Here is a 22,298-nt window from a genome sequence, read left to right on the forward strand (position 1 = left end):
TGTAATTGTGTTTCCATTATTTTTTTTTTTTTTAGATTTATTCTCTTTTGCTTTAGTTTCAACCGCCTTAATGCTGCGAGTGGAGTTTCTTCTTTAACCGTAACGCTAACTATATAGAGAAACCGTCGTTTTGACAGTGCCGACGCGTTTTTACTTAAATCAGATGTTTGCTTTAAGTATTTATAAGTATTTCTTGTTATAGAAAATGTATGTAACTAACATAAATCTTACATTAACTTCGTTTCGTCCTTTTCTTTTTGTTGCTGTTAGTTGTATTTTCCGGTCGCCCGGTAGTGGGCGGAGCTATAGAACAGGACAGCCAATAGGAGAGAGAGTTGAGTTGAGCGCGTGCTCCTGGACCAGGATGTAAACAAAGCAGGGAGCTGTCAGAGCTGTCAGTGGAGGTCACACCAGAGCTGCTCTCCTCACTTACACAGCTTTTAAAATTAAATCATATTCAGTGCCAAAAGTCATAAAACAGACTATATATCTTACATATCTCTGCATAAATAGATGTTCATGTGAAACATCATATTAACGTAAAACTGTTCGCGAAATGCACAGTTTGCTGGATGAATGGCGTTTATTGTTTCATTATTACTGACTGCAAATCCCACTAACCCTTGACCCTTCTTTTTTGTTTTTAATAGTTGGATTTTCCATATGTTATTTATTCAACTGTCCAATTATGTTTTCAAAAACATATTTCCCAAGATAAAGGTCTAGATGCTGTTTCAAAGCCACATTGCTATTAATAACATTATAGATAATGCTCCTTTCTTTCTTTCTTTCTTTCTTTCTTTCTTTCTTTCTTTCTTTCTTTCTTTCTTTCTTTTTTGGTCTAAAGGTCAGCCAGTTTAAATAAAATTCTGGAATAAGCCTATGAAATACCCACCATATGTACAAATACCATGGACATGCATGACTTCGGTGTCTTTGTGTTTTTATTGTGCTTAATGTGTTATAATATTAAAGCAAATTAAAGTAGACATCAAAGTGTCTATCTCATTGCTTTACCTAGTTGTAAAATATCCCAGAGTATTTACAGTCTGTTGTGTTTGTCCTTTGAATTCAACTCAAATATAAACAAATCTGTTAACAGCCTACTCACTTTTACTATAAGACAGTACTGAACATTTTGGCTGAAGCACCACCACTGACTTGAAGTAATGTCGCCCCCCTCTGGTCAAAAGTAGTTTTATGTCATCAGGTTTATGTACTGCAGATTGTAGCTCAGTCAAATTATTTATTTTCCTTATATACTATTAACATGATTACATGACTGTTGACATGGCATCACGTATTATGATAATAATATTATTTCCTTACATGAAAAAACCCAACAGAAACATACCTTAAAACTTTTAAAGCATCATTAGATTAAATTAGATTTCTGTAATAAGATCCATACCTTACAAAAACATGTAAGTGCACTATAAGTAATTTGGTCATTTTGATGATTATAACTATAAATGCTGCACTCTGATCTCGATATAACAGCAGCAATTTAACTGCATTGTAATGCTTTGCGGCATACATAATGATATCATATGACTTGAATTCATTATCATTGTTTTTAGACCTTCAGTTACTACATATTGTTACTTCAATGCACTGCTAAAGTGTCCATGATAGCACAACATTATAAGTCTGAATGTAAGGTTCATATCAAAGTTAGAACAAGGTGAATTATTAGTACAATATTCTTCTGATGCAATAAAATAATTAGTAGACTGAGTTAATGGTGCCATTTAACAGCTTATGAAAAACATGTCAAAGGAAGGGTCCAGTATCAGTGGAAAAGTCATGGGCTTCACTTCCTGTCATGATGCACTGTGGTAAATGGGAAGTTCTGTCAATTAAATATCAAGAGAACAAGAGAGGAAGCCACACTTTCAGCGGTCTCAGTAGATGTTTTTCTAAATGACACAGTTTCAGTTTCAACGTTGAACAGAGACAATCGAAGCTGTTTCCCTTTTTCTGTCTACAACATGAAGCTGATGAAATGCATTTTAATTGTCCAACTGAGCTGTCTTTGTCAAGGTAATGTATACAGTTTTATACTTTTATAAACTTGATACTGTCAGTTCTGCTGTGAGTTATGGACTTTTGCTTTATTGAAACCGGCTGTAACTGAGAGATTTAATGCTATTTTTCCAAATGTGTTAACAGCATTAGTGGTTCTCGCTTAAATTGTATACAGTTGGCCTGACAGCAGCAAATAAACTCCATTCAATTTTAAATGGAAATTATAAATGACTGAAGAAGATGTTACATTATTGTTGTCAGTGAAGGGAAATGGTAGAAGCTGGTATTGTCTTTTATTTTACTATTTTATTCCACCATTTATCATAAGAAAACTAAGTAACCATTGATTTTACATGGATAAAGAAACTACTAGCAAAAGTATTGTGAAGTTGGCTATACCTTATTCAGTGTATTTCGGAAGAAATATACTAGCTCGTTTACGTGAATCTAAAGTAGCCTTTGGTCCAGTTATATTTGCTCTCATTTATTTTTTGTAGGTTTTAAGTTTACAAGAGCCTACTTTTCATTTGGAAAACCATTTTCTTCAAAGAAAATGCCTTGAAGAAAATTCAAATGTTATTTACACAGATGGTAAAGAGGTGAAAAGTAATTAAAATGATGAAAACATAGAGAAAGAGAGTTCTGGATGTAAAGTGGATAATGCACATTTGTGTAATTTTTTATTTGTAGTTATAATTTTTAATCTTGAATTTTTTGTATTTCATTTCTCTAGTCCGTATTTTAAACCCTAATCTTTTAGCACAACCTTACGTGTGTGTAAAAACTAAACCTCTGAATCCTTCAAATTATTTTAATCTGCTTTGGTCTGGGTGCTTAAGATTCGCTCACAGGGAGTGGAAAACAAAGTTGATGTTGATGGTAGTCAGAGGCAAAATTAATTTCTACAAGAAGAAGATAAATGTGGTGTAACCTGTAAAATATGGAAGATTACACATGGCAGATCATTTTTTGGTGGTGTGACCTCTTCTCATGTTTCACCCACACTGCCCTCCATCCGTGTGCTGAAACACAAAATGAATATAAGACACTCTTCAAGTCCTGCAGTAGATGTCTTTGATGTGGTGTGTTGGTGAGAAGCCTGTATAGGCCTGTGCAGGCTGAGTAACCTGTAAGGGCTTGATGCTCACCCTATTACTGACCGTGAAAGTAATGAGTCTTTTCCCATCTTCATTTCAGCTTTGCAAAACTCATCCACTCACACACCCCCCAATGATGTCCAGGTGAGAGCAGAGGAAGAGGAATTCAACAGTAAGTTAAATATTTTTCTCCAGTGCAAATGTTTTATTCGGGAAAATAATCTTTCTCTTTCTCTCTCATACACAGATATACATATACACAAGCACACAGTTATACCAGCATTTTGTGCACTACTTTTTGTTCAGAATCAGAATGAACACTTTATGCAGAGAAAGTATGAATATTCTTGCTCTTATTGTCACAGGATGTGGGATGACCTGCTTCTGAAACATTTTGCAGGTGCAAATCAAACTGTGAGATAGCAAAGCATTCTCCCACACAGACTCTGGTTTGCTCTGCAAGCAACCTTTGCTGCTGTTTGTTTCTGTGTGGCTTTGTGCTCAACTGCATCCTCAATAGCACAGTTTTGGGTAACACTTTATTTGGTGAAGATACCCTAACCAAGACATTTTTTGTGCCTAAACCTGACCAAACCTTAACCACATTGGTGTAATATCAGAAAACGGTTTTATTTCTGGAACAGCTGAATTGTTGAATCTCAGCTAATAAGCTGGTGAAATGTCACAAATACTCTATAAACTATCTGTAGGCGGACTATCCAAACAAAGTGTTACCCCGTTTTGTCCCGGAAACATCTCAGTCCATTAAATTAACATTCAGAATCATTGAAATCCTAGTTGCCAAAGTAATAATGGCAATGGTAATAATAAAATAAGCTATTTCTACTGGAATCTACACAGTAAAACAGAGCTGAGAAATTGAATATGGAGGGAAGTGATACTGTAAAAAAAATTTTTTCTCACATTTATTGTATAGTTCACAGTACAGATCCAAACAGGAAAATGTGGGTGTAGAGAGAGAGATATGCAACAAAGGTTCCTGGCCAGAAGGTTGTTGAATATGGCATGCGTATTAACCACTACGCTAATATTATAAAATGCTGTAAATGTAATGTAGGATTAGTCTAAGGATTAGTCTGTTTGACCCTAGGTTTGACCCTAGGTCACTAAACTGGACATTGAGCATTACATCTTAATAATAATTGTGCAATATTCTGTTTACTACTCAAGTGCAATATTAGTTTTCCCTTGTTAGTTTTTCTTATTACTGTTACGGATATACCTCAATTACTCTCGACAGTACATGCACCTCCGCTTTTACTATTATTTATTACATAATTAGTGACATTGTATTTATACTGTACTTCACCATCTACCAGTAAACCCACTTGGTACTCGACACTTAGTTTATCTTATACTTATACCAACATGTTACTTAATTTATTTCTGACCTGTTTATAGTGTATAATATCGTTTTCTCCTGTGTGCACTGACGTAAAGAAGAGCTACTGGAACAAAGAGTTTCCCTACGGGGATCAATAAAGTATTTCTGATTCTGATTCTGATTCTGTAATTGAGAATCGCATTTTAGAAAATTTCACATAATAAATTATAATGCACAACGGACAAACCCTCGCAAATTGCTGCCATATGAATACGCACAGAAAGTGCTAAACAGTATGTTTGAAATAGCCGGGTTCAGTCACTCATTACAACCCAAATACTTTTCCCCAGAATTTCCCCAGTTGTTTCCCCAATCACAATTACATTTTAAAATTTAAAAGTAGTTGTTAAATTGTAAATGTATATGTTCATTTTTTGTTGTCAGTAAAAGGAAATGGTGGAAGTTTGTATTTTCCTATTTTACTATTTAACACCTCTTTTTATTTAAGAAAGTACTTTACGTCATACTTTTTCATTGATAAAGAAACACACATACCTAAAGCGTAGGATTATTTACTATTCAAAACTCTGGCAAAAGTATTGTAAAGTTGGCAATGTATTTCAAAGGAATACTTCAGCTTCTTTAGGTAACGCTAAAGTGGCCTTTGGTCCAGTTATAGCGGCTCTTATTTATCTCTTCTTGGTTTTGAAGTTTACAAGTGCATCATTCTCATTTGGAAAACCCTTTTTTTCCCCTTAGATAACTTCAAGTTTAGAGTATTAGATAGGAGTGAGCTCAGGAAATAAGCACAAGTTGCTTAAGATTCAGTTTAAGCCACGGGAAAAGCTGGTTTTAAAAAGATAGTCAGAGGCAAATTTTATATCTTCTGGAAGAAGATAAAAGTGGAAGATTAAAATTAAATTGATGATGTGGTCTCCTTTCACGTGTCACCCACACTGCTCTGAACCTCATGCTTAAACACAAAAATCACAGCTGGTCAAGTGGTTACTCTTCAAATGAGTAACTACTTGATCAGTACATGTGGTTAGATGTGTTTGATGTGTGTTAAGCGCTAACACTTGTGTTGGGTAGCCTGTATAAACTTGATGCATTTAACAACCGTCAGTAGTTTATTTTGTCTCAGCTGTAAATACTAGCGCACCAAATGTGTTTTAATCCGTAGTGGAAAATAGTCCCCAGCAAATGTACTTCCTCCTGTTTGAGTATTGTTTCCTCAAAACTACAATGACCAGCTGTTTTGGGAAATAAACTATATATTTGTGGAACTTTATTTATTAAAGATTTATATCTGAATGCAATGGACTTGGGGTTGAGTGCCACAGACAAGGGAGCAAAGTCAGAAAGTACTGAGCAACTGACTAATACACTGTTGGTTTTGCTCTTTTCATCGTTGACAGTAAGATAGTAGTATTTTTAAAAATCACCACCCTTATCCTTTAATGTTTACCTTAGAGTAAAAATTTCTAGCACACACATTTGTCACACTGTGGTAGATTTTGTTTAATCTAGACTTGGAGTAGCACAGGACGAGGAACATTAAATAATTCAACATAATATATATTCATCAAGAGCTGTGTTAACTCAAATTCAAAACATGGTGTACACACTAAAAAATGATGACATTCATCGATGAACCAGAATTGATACCTGCTTTTGAGTTTTATTGGAATAATCATCACATCATTTTGTGTTTCTGCCTCCTGTGTGTCCTCAGGTGACCCTTACATTCACAAACTCTCTGGCAAATGCAGCTTCACGCTCAGGATGCCTGGAAACAGGAGCAGTGATGTGGTGGCATTAACAGCAGACTCTACAGATATATTGGTTGAACAGATCTGTCAGGATCTTGACTGTGGCAGCATCTATCATGTGCATAACACCAACTCACCTCCCAATACCAGCTGCTTTCACGACTGTTTGTACCAAGATGGTCGTTTGCAGAACTGCTCACACAGCATGGGAGGGAAGTGCACTGTCATTGTGAAAGCGGTTTGCAGTAAGGCTTTTTTTATATTTATATATATATATGTCTAATAGTAAAAAGCTGTTTGTATTTCTCCCTAGTTAGGTTTTGATTTGTCACATTATGCAACACAATATCATATCGGTGAATAAGATAAACCTACAGGATGTCAAGTGAAGGGATAGGATGGTCAGTCTACTGTAAATTGCTTTTTATTGCAGATTTAATATTATAAAATTAAACATATTTCGTATTGGGTTTTCTATGAAAGACTAAGAGAGACTTCAAATGCTCGTGATGCAATTATTAATTGATATTCAGTTCTTCTGCTCTCACTATGCGTGGAGGTGTGCAGGTATGCAGCGTGTTAAACACACTTACATTAAAGGTTGAAGACAGCAGGTTGGCCTTCGAGGTGTTTACTGGAAGCAAATATGAAACAGTATTCAATGAAAGTGATTACAAATTAGAAAAATATTAGATACCAAAAACAAGGGTGTATTGCCAAGTAGGTTTTCATATAAGGTATTTCTCTTTTAGTTTGGTGCATAACAATAAAAATAGTAAGAAAATAGAAAAAAATACAATAAAAAATATGAAAATTGTTAAATATATCTGTTTTTAAAATGCTACACAGTGTTTGAAACAAAGATGGTGGAATGTGCAAAATACTGACCAAAGGATTCACAAGACAGTAAGCTAGCTGTCAGTTTAGCTACACTGTCCTTGACAATACTCATTATTGCACTATTACTATTTACTTATATTGTTACATTGTATTATACCGTACTATACTGATCAACCTGTAAATCCACTTTGGTACTTACTTACACTTATTTTAGCTTTTATTCTTATATCCACTTTGTACTTAATTTATCTTAGCTGTATTATAGCGTATTATATTTTGATTTGCTTAGTACTTCTCTTCCTGTGTGCACTGACGTGATAGTGAGTTGCTGTAACGAAAGAGTTTCCCCTCGGGGATCAATAAAGTATTTCTGATTCTGATTCTGATGGCTAACACAGTAATTAATCTAGTAAATATACACATAAAGAGTAAAAGTAAAAAGAATAAAATACATAACCTCAAATGCCCCACAGTAATTTAACTGATAGACCTACTATTGTATTAGCAACACATTAGCCTCAGACAGCTTAGTTAGCAGTAACTGATCGCAGAAAGTGAACCGCTGTAATAAACGAGTGCCTACAGATAATGCTGAAACAAGGGAATAGATAAAAGATGCCTGTCAATATTAAACTACTTAGTCACAGATCTGACAAAATGGCGGATGTAACAATGTCAGTTAACTGCAATGGAACTGTGGCGGTGGCGGTTACTATAGCAACAGAATGATGGGGTCAAAAATGTGGGTTTACTAAAAAAAAATTAGATGAATCGCCTAAAACAATACATACACGGATCAAATTAAAAAAGGGAATAAGTACAATAACTACATGTGCTCTTATTGGCTGATGCTCCAGATGTGACTCTTTTTAAAAGAAATCCTGCTTTAATTAATTTCAAAAACGGTTTTGTTACGTTTAGCCTACTTTTTAATTCAGCTATGTCTATCTTTTAAAAGGTCTGCTAGTCTACTACTATTTTTCTGTATTAATGTATATTTTATTTATATTTTAGGCTTTTTGGCAAACACGCCTGTTACATATTACTTTATTCTTGTTACATATTACATATTTCTGTTGTTATTAACTGTATGTCCATTTCTATCTTTCCTGTAAATTGTTTTGGAACAGTGTGTAACATAGAGAGCAACTTAAAACCAGAATCAAATTCCTTGTATGTGTACACATACTTGGCCAATAAAGCTGATTCTGATTCTGATGACAGACTCAATGTCAATAACTGAGACAGACAGACTCGTCGTACACGAGAGTGATAGAGATAAGACCTGATGTCCCTAGACATAACACAACTTTGAACCCAATATTTACATCTTCTGTCCTGTAACTAGTACAAAATTATGGACAAAATTAGTCATTTGTCAGGTTTGAAATGAATGTCTGTCTTTTTTTGTCCCATTAATGTAAATATTATTGAATAAGCTGCCATGAAACTAACTCCTCAGGCCACCAGGCTGTGCAGCTGGCAGGAGGATCTGACCGCTGTGCTGGACGGGTGGAGGTGTGGAGAAATGGGAGTTGGGGCACCGTGTGTGACGACCAGTGGGACCTGCGGGATGCTGACGTGGTGTGCGCCCAGCTCGGGTGTGGTTATGCCATCAGTGTGACGGGACAGGGTGGCTCCTTCCCCCCGGGCAGAGGACCTGTCCACCTGGACGAGCTGAACTGCACAGGCAAAGAGGAGAACCTGTGGGCCTGTCCGGCTGCACAGGATGAGTCCGACTGCGGACACAAAGAGGACGCTGGTGTTGTATGCTCAGGTCACAATCCAGTTCAAAAAACATACAGAAAAAAATGAAAAATAAGTGATTTGAAACATAAATAGGAAAAAACTATGAGAAAGTTAACGTTTATTCTTGACCTTGGAAACAGAAGTTTGACTAAGAAATCTTAACTCCAAGTCCACTTACCAGTTTTCTGGAGTGGTTGAAAGCCCCAGAAGAAAATAGTAAGTTGACCTTGACTTGTCAAAAAAGAAAAACGCTTTATTTCTATGGCATATTATTTTAGGGTAACAAAACAGCCCAAATTGCCATGCGATTAGCCATCTAGTGTCATTAGGTCATGAGTCCCAGTCCCGCCAATGCACACCAATCCAGGTGCAAAATTTTCTGGAAAATTACTAAATACTATATTTATTTATTTTGGTTAGCCATATTGTAGTCAAATTTAATGTAATTTGTATAATAATATCAAGGACATGACTTCAGTGTCCTTAGTGGTGATATCCAGTAAGTCCAGTATGATATCATGTATGAAAACATATACATATATATACATACAATAGTCTGGTTGGAACAATAATAATAATTTCCACATTAAAATCCTTACAAAGGCATCTACTCCTTCTGTCTCCTACCTCACTGTAAAGGCCATTCTCAGTGTATGTGCACTGGCAGCCCACCCCTTAAAATCAGGTTTTCAATGAGCTCAGAGAAACTTTCCACTTTCAGTCTTTTAGTGTCAAACTCTGCACATACATTATTCTGCACAGTGAAGCTCAAACATCCAACTGTAGGAACAAGAAGAAAAACATATTTTTGAGTGGAGGGGGACTTGATCTACTGGAGAGAACATTGAATTTATTTTCCTCAAACAGCTTCACAGTTTGTATTTTCTGTGTCTGTGCAGAGATGAGAGCAGTCAGACTGACTGGAGGTCTGGACCGCTGCTCTGGTAAAGTGGAGGTTCACCGTAATGGCAGCTGGGGTACGGTGTGTGATAACTGCTGGAATCAAAAAATGGCCTCCATGGTGTGCTCCATGCTGCAGTGTGGTGACGAGCCAAAGCAATTCTCCCAGTTTCTTCCTCCTCTCACCCACAACAACGGGACACTGTGGTTCTATCTATGCAAAGCAAACCAGAATCTGTGGCAGTGCAAGGAGTACATCAACAGCACACACCTGTGTGCATCCTCAAAAGCATCTGGCGTCGTCTGTGATGGTGAGTGAAACAGTTTTTGTGTTTGTGGTTGTTAATGAAGTATGCTTTGCCCAACAATAACAATATGGGTTAGGGTTGTATTGGCTTTGTATAAGGGAATACAACCCGATGTCTTGGCCTAGACACAGGAAAATAAGGGGAACAGCATCAGGTTTGGCTGACATCATATTTTACTTTTATACTTACATAGAATGTGCAAAACAGGAATCAAAAGCAGCTATGAACACATATTTTATTCATGTAATACAGATAATTTTCCTTTTGTTTCCAGCTATTTTCGAACTCTTGTATAAAATGATATTCTCATTTCATTATTTGACTTTGTTTGTCAATACAGGTGACACATTTTCCATGGTGTTTCTTAACACAAATAGCTGGTTATTAACAGATGCCTTTTAAAGTTTTGTTAATTTTTTTGATCATAGCTATATAACGAGATAGATGTTAAAAAAAAGAAATGACAAACTCCTCTGTAAATCAAGTTTTTTTTAGCTTTTTGTAAGACTGGACCAGAATTCTGCGCTTAATTTGAATCCACTGAAAACTAAAACTAACATACGAATGTTTGCACTTTCAGGTGATATTGTTCCCTTTCCATTAAGTAATAATGAAGGCCAAAGTTATGATGTAAAATCATTGTATTTGTGTCCTAAATAATTATTTGAGGTTTAATTTTACCGAATCATATAATTCTAGTAGAAATATGAAATTAATGTTGAGCTCGTTCTGCTTAAACCAGGTGAAAAGGTGTTGAACTTAAAAAGACAATATTTTCGTCCTGCAGGTTCCCTCGGGTTTCCAATAGCCACCACAGCCGCCACAGCTAATGCAACTGCAATGACCATGTGGACGACTGGTAAATATTTTAGTTTTTTTATCTCACAAAAAAAACATATATCACATTATATTTATAAATGTTACTTTAGATATTTGTTACTTATTTATGAGCAAAGTAGGACAACAGAATATGTCTCAGGATGTTTTAAAAGTCACTGGAAGGTGCTTAAATAAACACTGAGAATTATAACCATGTGAGTCTTGAATCAACTACTATTATTAATATTAATAATAGTATTTTTGCTTTCTGTCCATCCCAGAAGATGCACCTGCAGTCGGTCCTGCTGAAGGCTTCCCCTTACCGTCTACAGAGCTTCTCAGCACCATCGCTCTGTGTCTTCTGCTCCTCGTGTTTTTGATCACAAACACGCTGCTCTGTTGCCATTACAGAAGAAGACACGGTTGGTCCTCCTCACTTCAGTCTGTCCTACAGTCTCCCTACTTTCATCTGGATGGCAGTCCAGAGTCATTTTGATTTGTGAAAGCGTAGCCATTACACTTTACGATCAGTCCTAGAATCTCAAGAGGAGCTGTGAACTAAATCGTTTACATCATATTTTAGTTTTGGATTTTATGTGGCTTCAGTTCCAGATACCTTGTGCTCTTGATGAGGGTCATGAGATTAAAGGAAATGAAAAATAGGTTGTGCAACTCTTCTTCAATATACTTCTGATAATGTTCAACAAACATTTTTGCCTTCATTTCCTTCATCGGGGTGCTAGAGGATATTTAACTTTATCAACCCCTAAACATGATTAGGTACCTTTATTTTTAAATAGGGTTAGGGTTCCCTGAAACACTTCCCCTCCACTAAAAAAAGTGTTTTGCTTATTGTTACTTCTTTTGGATGTTTGAGCTTCACTGTGCAGAATGATGTATGAGCAGAGTTTGTCTCTTGAAGGCTGTTTTCACATTCATCTGCTGGAGTGGGAAAGTTTCACTGTGCTCACCTTAACCCTGTCTAGTAGTTAAACATTCAAAATGAATGAATGAATTTACATATTCATAGATTCTGGATGAGGGAATAAGCTTAGATGTGGTTTTTGGGGAAAAAACACATCAGGCAAATTATTATTCAAAGCATGTTTTATGTCTTTAAACACGTCTGAGAGGATCTTTAATCCAAACAAACCACATATAAAAAAAGGCTCCATCACTTGTGTCCTGAAAATATTCCAGCCGTATTCTAGTTTTTCAAAGCACAGCATATCTAATTTAATCCCATCTCTTCAGTATGTTGATAGTGCTAATTCTGATTTTTAAGATAAAAAATATCCTTAACACATCTTTCTATTAGGCAGTAGACACGCTTCAAGTTTACAATGAGACGGTGTAGTCCCTCATTCGTCCAGGAGTTTTCTATCGTAGAAAAGGTTTCAGTCGTAGTCATCTGGACACTGTTTTCAGAATCAAGACGTTTCGGCTCCCATCCGGAAGTCATTCTCAATTGTTTACAATACTTATTGTTTTGTATATATACTAATATATTTCTTTGTAATTTTGTCCACAGCGTTCTTGCTCCAGCAGACGCGCAACAGCCCACGTCCTCCCTTTGAAAATCATCACAACAACTACCAAGACGCTGTCAACCTCGTCAAGGTCACTACCAACCCACCGCAGGCAGAAGGTCAGTGGCTGAACATTTCCAAGAATGTGATGAATAAAAAACTGAATGTGTGAGGAGAATTTAATACCATGGATACTAACACAACTCAGTTATGGAATGTGTTTATATACAGTACGTGAACAGTGGTGAACAGCTGCAGAATTGTTCAGCATCTACAAAGTATATAGTCATCTCATCAAGTCATTTCATTTTTTTGTGTTTGTCTCAAAAAGTCCCCCCCAATCCCAGGTATCTTTGGACCCAGAATAGTAGTGTTGACAGCACGTCAGTAAATACAGACTATGAGCAGTATGAGCCAAGCAATGACCCGTCTGTCCCTTTATCAACCTTTCGGAGTGAGCTACATTCTTTTATTTCCTCTCCATTTGTATTTATTCCTCTGTGTTTCTCGTCCTTTGCCTCTTAAGATGTTCTCTCGCTGTGTTGCTGCAGTTTGCGGTTGAAGCTGCTCTGCAATGTCTGTGCAGATCAGCAGATCAGTGCTGTTTGCAGTGAATGTTTGCAGGATGGTTTGTGATTAAAACAATGCTTCGTGTGCATAACTTTGTATCCAGATTCTCAGAGGTACAAAACAGACATGAACCCTTTGATGAAGTCCTCGGGTCTTGACAGCCTGCTTGAGGAAGGTGAGTCACTGTTAGTTTGCAAAGATGTCATAGAGACAAAGATGTTACACTTTTGCAGATCTGAAACACACATGATAATATTTCCACTGTACAGTACCGCTGTGTAATTATCAGAGGGTAGAGGATGGCACAAACATTGGCGGGTTTTAATCACAGCTGCGACTTTCTGAACACATCAAATATAATTTATTTTTAGTTACATTCAACCTTTATTTAAGGAAATCTTTTGAGTTACATGGACTTGTTTTGGTTTTATTCTTGTCCAAATATTCACACACGTCAAATTGTTCTTTAAATAAAGTATAAAAGTATAAAGTATTTACGCCTGTTTTCAAAAACTGTAATAGATTCTCACGTTATCTCAGGTTATCTGGTGAGCTGTTCCAAATTTGTCCCTCACACATCGAAAGGATTAAGATCCAAAAGACAGTTTCGACTATACCTAGTATTATTTTATACTTATGGTATCTAGTAACACCTGTAAATATTTTGGTTTGCCACTGAAATAATATACACATGACCTGCTGCTAGATACTGAACCCTGTTAGCAATGTTTAACCATTTTAATAATTTAAAAAGTCCTATAATTAAATGGGTTATTTTTATTGTAATAAAAAATGTAGTGTAACATCTTATTTTGTACAATTTAGAAAGACCATGGTAATAGAAATTACATGCATGGTCAATTCTTGATTGTATCACAGCCATACATAACATTTTCTTGCAACTAACATTAAGAAACAACAAACTTAAATTTTAATATTATATTCTGATTTTCATTCAGGCCCTGAACCCAAAAATGAAGTGATGGGAGCCTTTACAAGCTGTAATGGTGACCCCACAGATCCTCAATATGCCAGAGTGTCAAAGATCTCAGTGGACTCATTTGATACCTCCAGTACCTCCTCCGGGGAATGCTACGAAAACACAACCCACTATGTCATGATCCCTCCCGGTCGGTAGAATTCATTTACCTGCTTCCCTTCAACCTTGTTGTAAAGTTACTGTAAACATGAACTATGGGACTGTACACATTTTAAAAATAATTTTGAAAGTATTTGTTATGTTTGCTAGAAATTAGCCAATTTTCTTTTTTTTTAGAACAGTATTTTTCTGGTATAAGATTAAACGAATAGTTCAACATATTGGGAAATATGCTTATTCACTTTCTTGCGATTGATAGATGAGTAGATCAATACCACTCTTGTGTCTGTACTCTAAATTTGAAGCTACAGCCAGCAGGCATATTTTGTTAACTTTGGACAGCTGTTTACCCCCATTTACACATATATTACTATATGCTAAGCTATATGCTAAGCTAAGATAACTGGCTGCTAACTGTAGCTTCATATTTGCTGTACAGACATGAGAGTGGCATCAATCTTGTATGTCCCAAAATGCTGAACTATTCCTTTAAGATTTAAATTATCCACCATCGTAAATTCATTCCTCTTTTAGTTAATAGTGGTAATATTAGATTGGTAATATTCTATATATATATATGTATATATATATATATATATATATATATATATATATATACACATATTTTATTTTAGTAATATTAGTTGGTGAAACGAGTTGTACCAATACTGTATCATTTTGAGATATTGGGGGAGGATGTTGCTGCTTTTTTTTTTCCAAAGACAATAATAATAATGCTGGGGAGGCTGTAGCTTTTTGAATATAAGATTCATCCTACCTCCAAACCCCAATTATTTTTGTACAGACCCTAAACTAAATCTGTGGGCGCTTGTAGCTTAGAATCAAGAAAAACACACTCATGATTGAAAGCTGTGTTTCACCTCTTCAGGCAGGATGTGAAAGACAAAAGCCAATTTCAACAAGTGCGAATTCACAATAGCTGCGACCACGTATGCGCATGCATCCATGCGTTCATGCATTCACACATACACACACACACACACACACACAGAAAAATGAGTTAATAAAGGCGGCGGGGCTGACTCACAGCGATGAAAAGGGAGCTCTGCTGACTTCAGTGATACCTTCCACAAGAGTGTACGACAAACAGTTCATGAGTTATGAAAGGGGCCGTTGCAAAATGATGTGTGTGTATGTCTGTCTATCTGTGTGTGTGTGTGTGTGTGTGTGTGTGTGTGTGCCTGCCTTTCTACAAAGTTTGGTCATGTTACGTGAATCCGTTGAGAAGTTATGAGCCTTTTTGTTATAGGCCACTCCCACTGCCACACCCCCTTTTTTGCCAATTGGCATGAACGGTTAATCAGCTGTCTTTTGGCTCATGGCCAACCTTTCCACAAAGTCTTGTGCAAGTCTGAGAATCCATTTGGAAGTTATATGCCTTTTTGCGATAGGCCACTCGCATTGCCACGGCACCTTTTAGCCATCTGGCATGAACACAAACACACACACCTTCACACGCACACACTTAACCTCCATGCCAAATTTCAGCCTCCAAGGGTGAAAACTGTGGCCGCCTAAGGGTGGGGAAATTTTTGTGGACCAACATGCCGACAGACCAACAGAGTGAACTATAGAGCTGCTGGTCGCAGCTAAAAAGCTCTCACAAGATAAATAAAGTTTATAACAACTAACGCATGACCTGTGCTCTCACAAATTACAGAGCCAGGACTGGCCCAGCCACCTGATGTCAGTTATACTTTTGACCCTTCAAGGGTCTACAGCAATGATCAACTTTACTCTGGAAAAACAACAGACCTGCAGAGTTCTGGTAAATGTCCCTAAACACAACCACAGATGTTACGCTTGTGGAAAAATAAGATCCATAACATTTGCTGATATTTGTTATTGTCTGATCATTAGGTGATGAAGGCCCCATCTACTCCCCTGTGAGCCCCGACCAAAACTCTTCATCTGAGGATGACTATGATGACATCGGCACCTAATAGTAAACGGAGGAGGTAACTCCGGGACTGAAGAGAGTCCCAAAGTTGTGAAATCTCCGGCTGCAAAACTGCACTGAAAGGAAACACGTACTTTAAACACCAGTTTAGACTGAGGAAACCCAATTAGCGTTAATTTGGTGATTTGCAGGCTAAATGTTAAAACTGGGCTAAAGTATAAGTCTAGATTATAGATATATAATCTATTACTTCAACAGCATTTGAATGACTACATTTCACTGTGTACAATAGTTTGAAGATGCTTAATGCTTCATGACTGACTTTTGACCTGTAACTTACCAAACTACTGCTTTCTGTGAGCCATAATAATATAAGTTCAATGTAGTTGTTGAGACTTGAAATATGATTGTGACTGACCTACTGCAGGTAATCCGTCACAATGAACAAATTGTTGCCTTTTTTCCAGTTGTGAGCACAAACTGTTTTTGGTGCATTTAATGACGCTCTGACCTCTGACAGTCAGATGCCATTGAGAGTTAGCTATCAAAGGCATCGCACTCATGCTTTTTTGTCCAATAATCAAACCCTGGAGACAAATGACAAGCAAATATAGATGTTGTGAAAAGGATGAGTGATTTTGCTCATGTTTTGCATTGAAAAGTTACATCTCACTTTGAAGTTTGTCATGTCCACGTATCCTTTTCAAAACAGTCCCTGCTTTCAGCTACATTGTCATGCAAATATAATTTTATTTCAGCAAAAAAAAAAAAAGATGAAATATTCACTGCGATGGATTAGCTATCTAAAGCAAGTTTCGTATGTCTGGAAGGTAAGAAAACAAACTTTAGGTTTAGGTTTTCTGTGAATGTAGTAGAAGCAATTGTAACATATGTATGTTTTAGATTTTTAATATTTAACTGATGTGTTTGCATATCAGTTTTCTGTAAAAACTAGTATATATTCGAATCATGTGCTAATGTTTGCCATGAATCTTCTTATGTACAATCAAACTATTGAGTTTCAACATAATGTCTATAATTGTGATGTGCACTACATAGCCAAAAGTATGTGGAAACCCAAACATTACTCCCATATGTAAGTGAACATGTCATTCTAAAACCATGGGAATTAATCGGCTACTTTAACAGCCTCCACTCTTGTAGGAAGTCTTTCCACAAGATTTTGGAACCTGGGTGCAGGGATCTGCTGGGAAAACTGGGAATACTATATCTCTATGGACGTCACTTTGTGTACAGGGGCATTGTCATGTTGTAACAGGAGAAATCCTTTTTCAAACTGCCACAAAGTTGGAAGCACACTATTGTCTCTGGGCACTCAGGCCAAACCATAGTAAACAACCCCAGGCCAAAGGTACACAAACGTATGTGTCCTTATACTTTTGGCCATATAGTGTATTCAAATAATGTGCTCATGTTTGCAACACATTATCCTGCAGGCATTTTTAAAAGTGTAATCAAACTATTGAGTTCTACCACAAGGTGGCACTACAAGCTTGTAAGTAACTAAAGGTTTAAGTGACTGGAGTGAATCCCTTACATGTAAACTTGTAATAACATAAAATATTTGCCAAATAAATGTTTTCCAGGCTGTAACACTTTGTGACAAATACCCATTCGTGCTGAGCGAGGGAGAAGTCAAAATAACGCACTGTGAAAAAGTTTGAGAAGGGGAACTCTGGATCCTGATCAGGGGCCAACATAAACCATCAGTGCAGTCTGAAACCAGACCTGGCACGGCTCTTCTTGGTCCATTACATCTGCAGCAGCTGCAGAGCATCAACGCTTCCTCCTGATCCAAAGTGATGCCTTGAATCAAAGTGATGTCTTGTTTTGCAGCGGTAAATATGACAAACTGCTTCAAAGCACCTGTAAAACTTTTAATAGGGTGTAGCAGTGGTGAATGCACAGATAAACATGGATTAGCTTCAGCTCAGCTAACGTGAGAAGTGGGAGTGATGATGCATTAGACTGATAACCAGTAGAATGGGGTGTTTTTTGACTGGAAGGTATTTGGCAAGGAGGAGGATGAGTGGGTGTCGGGGTGTGCAGAGGCGAGAGGAGGGGGAGGATGGGGGGTGAAGCTGAGGAGAAAAGGAGGAGGTGGACGGAGAACTTGGGAAAGATAAAATGTGTCTGAGAGAATCATATATTACACAAATTTAGTCCAGAGCTCTGCATCGAGATAAACCGGCAAATTAACGACCAGATCTCCTTATGAAACTCAATCTGTTTCACATGCCAGAGAATCCAGCACACTCACACACACCAACCCACACACCACTTAACAGAGATTCCATCTAAAAGTATGCAGTTTGATATATTACAGATCCTCCTCGAACAGTTTGCTTTTGTTTTATTTTTGCTCTAAGAGATTGATAAGTCAGAATCTTAAAATCTGTGGATTTACAGTCCTGATTAACATCAAGGGAAAGAAATGTAGTATACTAGTATTTCAAGTAGCTTGTAGTATTTGAGGGATTAGAGGATCAACCCTCTGTTTTTACCTTGTTCATTAAATCAGTTACACACAAAGGATTACGGCTCCATAAGTCTGTAGATTGCTTGAAATGTCCTGACAACTGATCTTGCCTGAGTTTAAACTTTTGAACTGTTTGTTGCAGGAGGCCTGGAGATGACAGTACCTGCCTGCAAACAATATGTAGCACATACTAGAACCTGACATTACAGCTGCTGCAGTTTGAGGTCTGTCATCCTCCAGTAAAATTTAATATAAAGAATATTACAGCAACAAGAGTTTGGCCAACTAGTTTTTTTTGGCCTTTTAGCTTGGAAATGTGTTGACAAAACGCGTTACACTCAAAGCTGTTAAAATTCCAATCAATAATTTTTTTCTGATAATATATTAAGTCAGTGTTCACTAACTTTTCCCCAAGGTTTTGATCATATCCCATGTCCTTCAGTGAGTGCATCTTGTTTGGTTGACAATTCGTGACCTCATTACAGACTTTTGGTCACGTGCAAGTGTGGGCAATTATATATGGTTGAAAGCTCTAGAAATAGCAAGTAAGTTAGGAATATTTTATTACATTATGCATTCCCAGGGTCAACACTGAACGTCCATGCTCAAATATCATTATATACATTAATGTAAAAAGGGTCGCTCGCACTGATGAAGCCACAGGGACCTCTGCTGCTTAGCGTTTTAGCTTCTTTTAGCTCATTGTTTTGGTTTCATGACACATTTACTGTTTGGTTCAATCTCACTGCTCTCATCAACCTTGTTTCAAACCGTAGCAGGGAGTTGTTTTCTGTTTTCAAACAACCTCTCATAAACCCACTGTACACTACCTGTCCAGCACCAAACAGCCAACAAAGGTAGCGACTAGCTGGTGAACATAGTGGCGCATTTAGCAACTAATGAGCTAATGCTAGACATTTCCCTCAGGATTTGGTGGAGAGCAAAAAAGAGAGAGTGTATATTAGACTTACATTTGTCGGGTTGCGAGAAACACAACTCCAAATTAATGATAATGTTGCTACGTATATCTGCTGGATGTGTAAATAGGCATTTGTCTGCTAACACGTTAGCCATGGCAACTTTATAGACAGCTGAAGTCATGACGTCATGTCCGGGCTAGCCACTGTTCCAACTAGCTTCTGTAACTCAATGAGATCTCTCATTCAGCATTTCTTTCATCTGTCTTGAAATGAAGGTTGTTCCTGAGGTTTACTGTCCATATTCTAAGACAAATCAGCATCCACGACACCACTTGCTCTAAGAAAGTGAAACAGTTGTTATTTTAACAAAGTTAAACAACGATTACTCTGTGAGCACAGAAAAACTACAGCTCCCATGAAAATGTGAGGCAGCGCGGGTACGTAACTTGGTCCATAGCCATAAAATTCACCAAAGCCACATGACATACTGTTGAGAAAATCTCAGTTTCAAGGCTGGGGTTTTAGTTATTAGTGTTGTTACAAATGTCATTGGGATTTTGAATGAGGTTTTCTTACATCTGAAATAAGGTGATAATATTGTGTTGCGGGTCTCCTAGCTTGATCTGAGTTTTTCTGCCTCCTAGGGGATAGTGGCCAAAAAGTCAAATTTCTTTCAGCCTTTGAAGAATTTCTGAGAAGTGGTACTTTTTGGCTTTATTGTTATTTGGAGAAAAGTAAACATTTCTTATCTTCTTACGATGAGTTTGCTGTTTATTTTAAGAATAAGAATGCACTTTCACCTACATAAAGCAACTGTGATTCTGTTAAAAAACTTTCTTTCTAAAGTATCTGTATATAGTTTGGCTATGTCTCATTTGTGTACTGCTGGGAATAAAAAAGCATCACATTATTTACTTTTTACTGAAATACTGCTTTCAGTCTCACAACCTTTCATATGTAACTCTGGATCATTACAAATACTTCAAACCAGGTTTCATGTACTATTACAACAATAAGAATAAAATGCAAAAACACAGACTCTAATTAGTGTCTTACTTCATCTGTGACCTGGTAGGTTTAGCTCTTGACTTGGCCTTTGTATTGGCACTGCTCTTTGATTGCCAGGGACATGTTGCAGGATGGACTGCAGCCAGTGAAATGCAGTGAGGTCATCAGTTTAGGTAGAGCCCCAGATGGTTACAGACCTGGGCGAAAAATCCGCTTCAGCTTATTAATCAAAGCCTGTTTTCCTTCGGCCTAGCAATGGCAAAGATTTATACTAAAGCCATTAAATTCACTAGTATTCCCCTCTCCTGATTAGTCACTCTCACAGTGAATCAGCCCGTAGCTTGGCTGTAAACGACATTACAGCCTGCTGGGCTGAAGCTTGGGTGCACTTGCGAGGCCCAGTAATAGTGTTGATTACTCTGCACTCATTAGGTTGCTTTCACTGCTGCCGCTAAACCCTCATCAGGAGGTTTTTGGCTGAGCGGCCGGGCAGGGGCCCTGATCCAATTCACCTTTAAAGTTCAGTGGACCTGTCTGGGTTGCCATGGGTCAGTGCATCGCTCTCCATGCTGTGCACTCCCAGAGAGGCCTTCATTACCTCATTTCCTGTTACTACTGTACCAGACAAGAATTTGAATCTCATGATATGGTTGTGTAAAGTTTGCAGTGTTTGTCACAGACGGCATATTAAAACTCTGGAATAAAACGTGTTGAATTTATGTCTTTGGAGAAGAACAAACGTGATAATCAGTCATCATTAGCCGTTGCTACGGTGGCCCTGGGATGCAAAACACAACAACATTTCACAGAATGCAACATTTCTAAAAACACAACAACTCAGAAAACAAAACAATATTTCAGAAAACACAATATTTTAGAATACATTAACAAATCAGAAAATGCAACATTTTAGAAAACACATTAATAAATCAGAAAACATAACTGAACAACTGAAAAGGTCACACTTGACAGAGCCAAAGTCAAATCAGAATTCTTCCGTACAGTATTTCTGACCAAACCTAGATTTTCTACTCACTTAAAAATCACTGGGTTAAAAGATTTACCCAGTTTGGGTTAATATTCCACCGAACCAATACTGGATTAACTTTACCCAGGACCAATGGGTTGTTTTGACCCTGTTTTAGTGTTATTTTTTATAACACTGTTAGGTTATTTATCCAGTTTAAAATGTTTTTTTTTGACACAGTGTTAGACACAACACGCCCAAGTTTTACCATAAAACGGTCACAAATTTAATGTTGTATAAATATAGTTGTACAAAACTATGTGCACAAACTACAAAGGATACACATATTATTAACAATTAAAACACAAATAGTGACATGTTAGTTTAAAAAGAGCTAGTAGATTATAACACCTTGCAACCATACACCGTAATATAAAAAAACAGTGGGGGGGTTGGGTGGTTTTCTAGCCATGGGTACTGGGTAAAGTTAACCCATTATTGTGTTGCTGCCAAACTGACACAACATTGATCCAGTGATTTTTAGTGTCTAAGAAAACTTTTGTATTTTCTGAAACATTGCTGTGTTTTCTATATTGCTAATGTGTTGTTGTGTTTTGCATTCAGGGCCACCATACATTCCTCATAAGACACATCTATTAGTCTGTATAAAGAAATGAATCCCAACTTGAAAGCTAGCCTGGCAGTGCAGCATTTAGCTCATTAACCTTTTTTCTTCTTAGCACCTCGCTGCAGTTAACAGTCTGTGGCCTCTTCCCCACCAAGACACATTCATGTAGCTGCCAATCAGGTCAACGCTGCAATTAAACTGCTTTAAACTTGTTCAGTGGTGCTTGGAGGCCGTAAAAATACTTCCGTTTGAGTGTCAATGGGAGCCTGTGGTGGTTAACGTTGCATTCATGGGAGAA

At 37.2% G+C, this 22,298-nt stretch overlaps 1 protein-coding gene across 2 annotated transcripts; it reads left to right on the forward strand.

Annotated features, from left to right (window-relative positions):
• The first annotated feature begins 1,895 nt into the window (after positions 1-1,895).
• Positions 1,896-20,435, forward strand: LOC122864661 (T-cell differentiation antigen CD6-like). Of its 2 annotated transcripts, XM_044172196.1 has the most exons (13): positions 1,896-2,043; positions 3,226-3,297; positions 6,206-6,487; positions 8,545-8,859; positions 9,731-10,042; positions 10,827-10,898; positions 11,140-11,280; positions 12,390-12,506; positions 12,719-12,841; positions 13,061-13,132; positions 13,917-14,087; positions 15,738-15,845; positions 15,938-20,435. In XM_044172196.1, the coding sequence occupies exons 1-13, from the start codon at positions 1,992-1,994 to the stop codon at positions 16,018-16,020; spliced, it is 1,920 nt and encodes a 639-aa protein (XP_044028131.1). In that variant the 5' UTR covers positions 1,896-1,991; the 3' UTR covers positions 16,021-20,435. The 2 variants fall into 2 exon arrangements, with proteins under 2 accessions (XP_044028131.1, XP_044028133.1); XM_044172198.1 differs by lacking the exon at positions 12,719-12,841.
• The last annotated feature ends 1,863 nt before the right edge of the window (positions 20,436-22,298 follow it).

Source organism: Siniperca chuatsi, linkage group LG17 (genome assembly GCF_020085105.1).
Source record: "Siniperca chuatsi isolate FFG_IHB_CAS linkage group LG17, ASM2008510v1, whole genome shotgun sequence".
NCBI classification, from domain to species: Eukaryota; Metazoa; Chordata; class Actinopteri; order Centrarchiformes; family Sinipercidae; genus Siniperca; species Siniperca chuatsi.

Bases quoted from the DNA above. Each gene is read 5' to 3' on its own strand.
- LOC122864661 (XM_044172196.1), top strand. From the start codon at position 1,992: ATGAAGCTGATGAAATGCATTTTAATTGTCCAACTGAGCTGTCTTTGT. The intron at 10,043-10,826 runs GTGAGTGAAACA...TTCGTCCTGCAG, and splicing joins ATCTGGCGTCGTCTGTGATG to GTTCCCTCGGGTTTCCAATA. The intron at 10,899-11,139 runs GTAAATATTTTA...TGTCCATCCCAG, and splicing joins AATGACCATGTGGACGACTG to AAGATGCACCTGCAGTCGGT.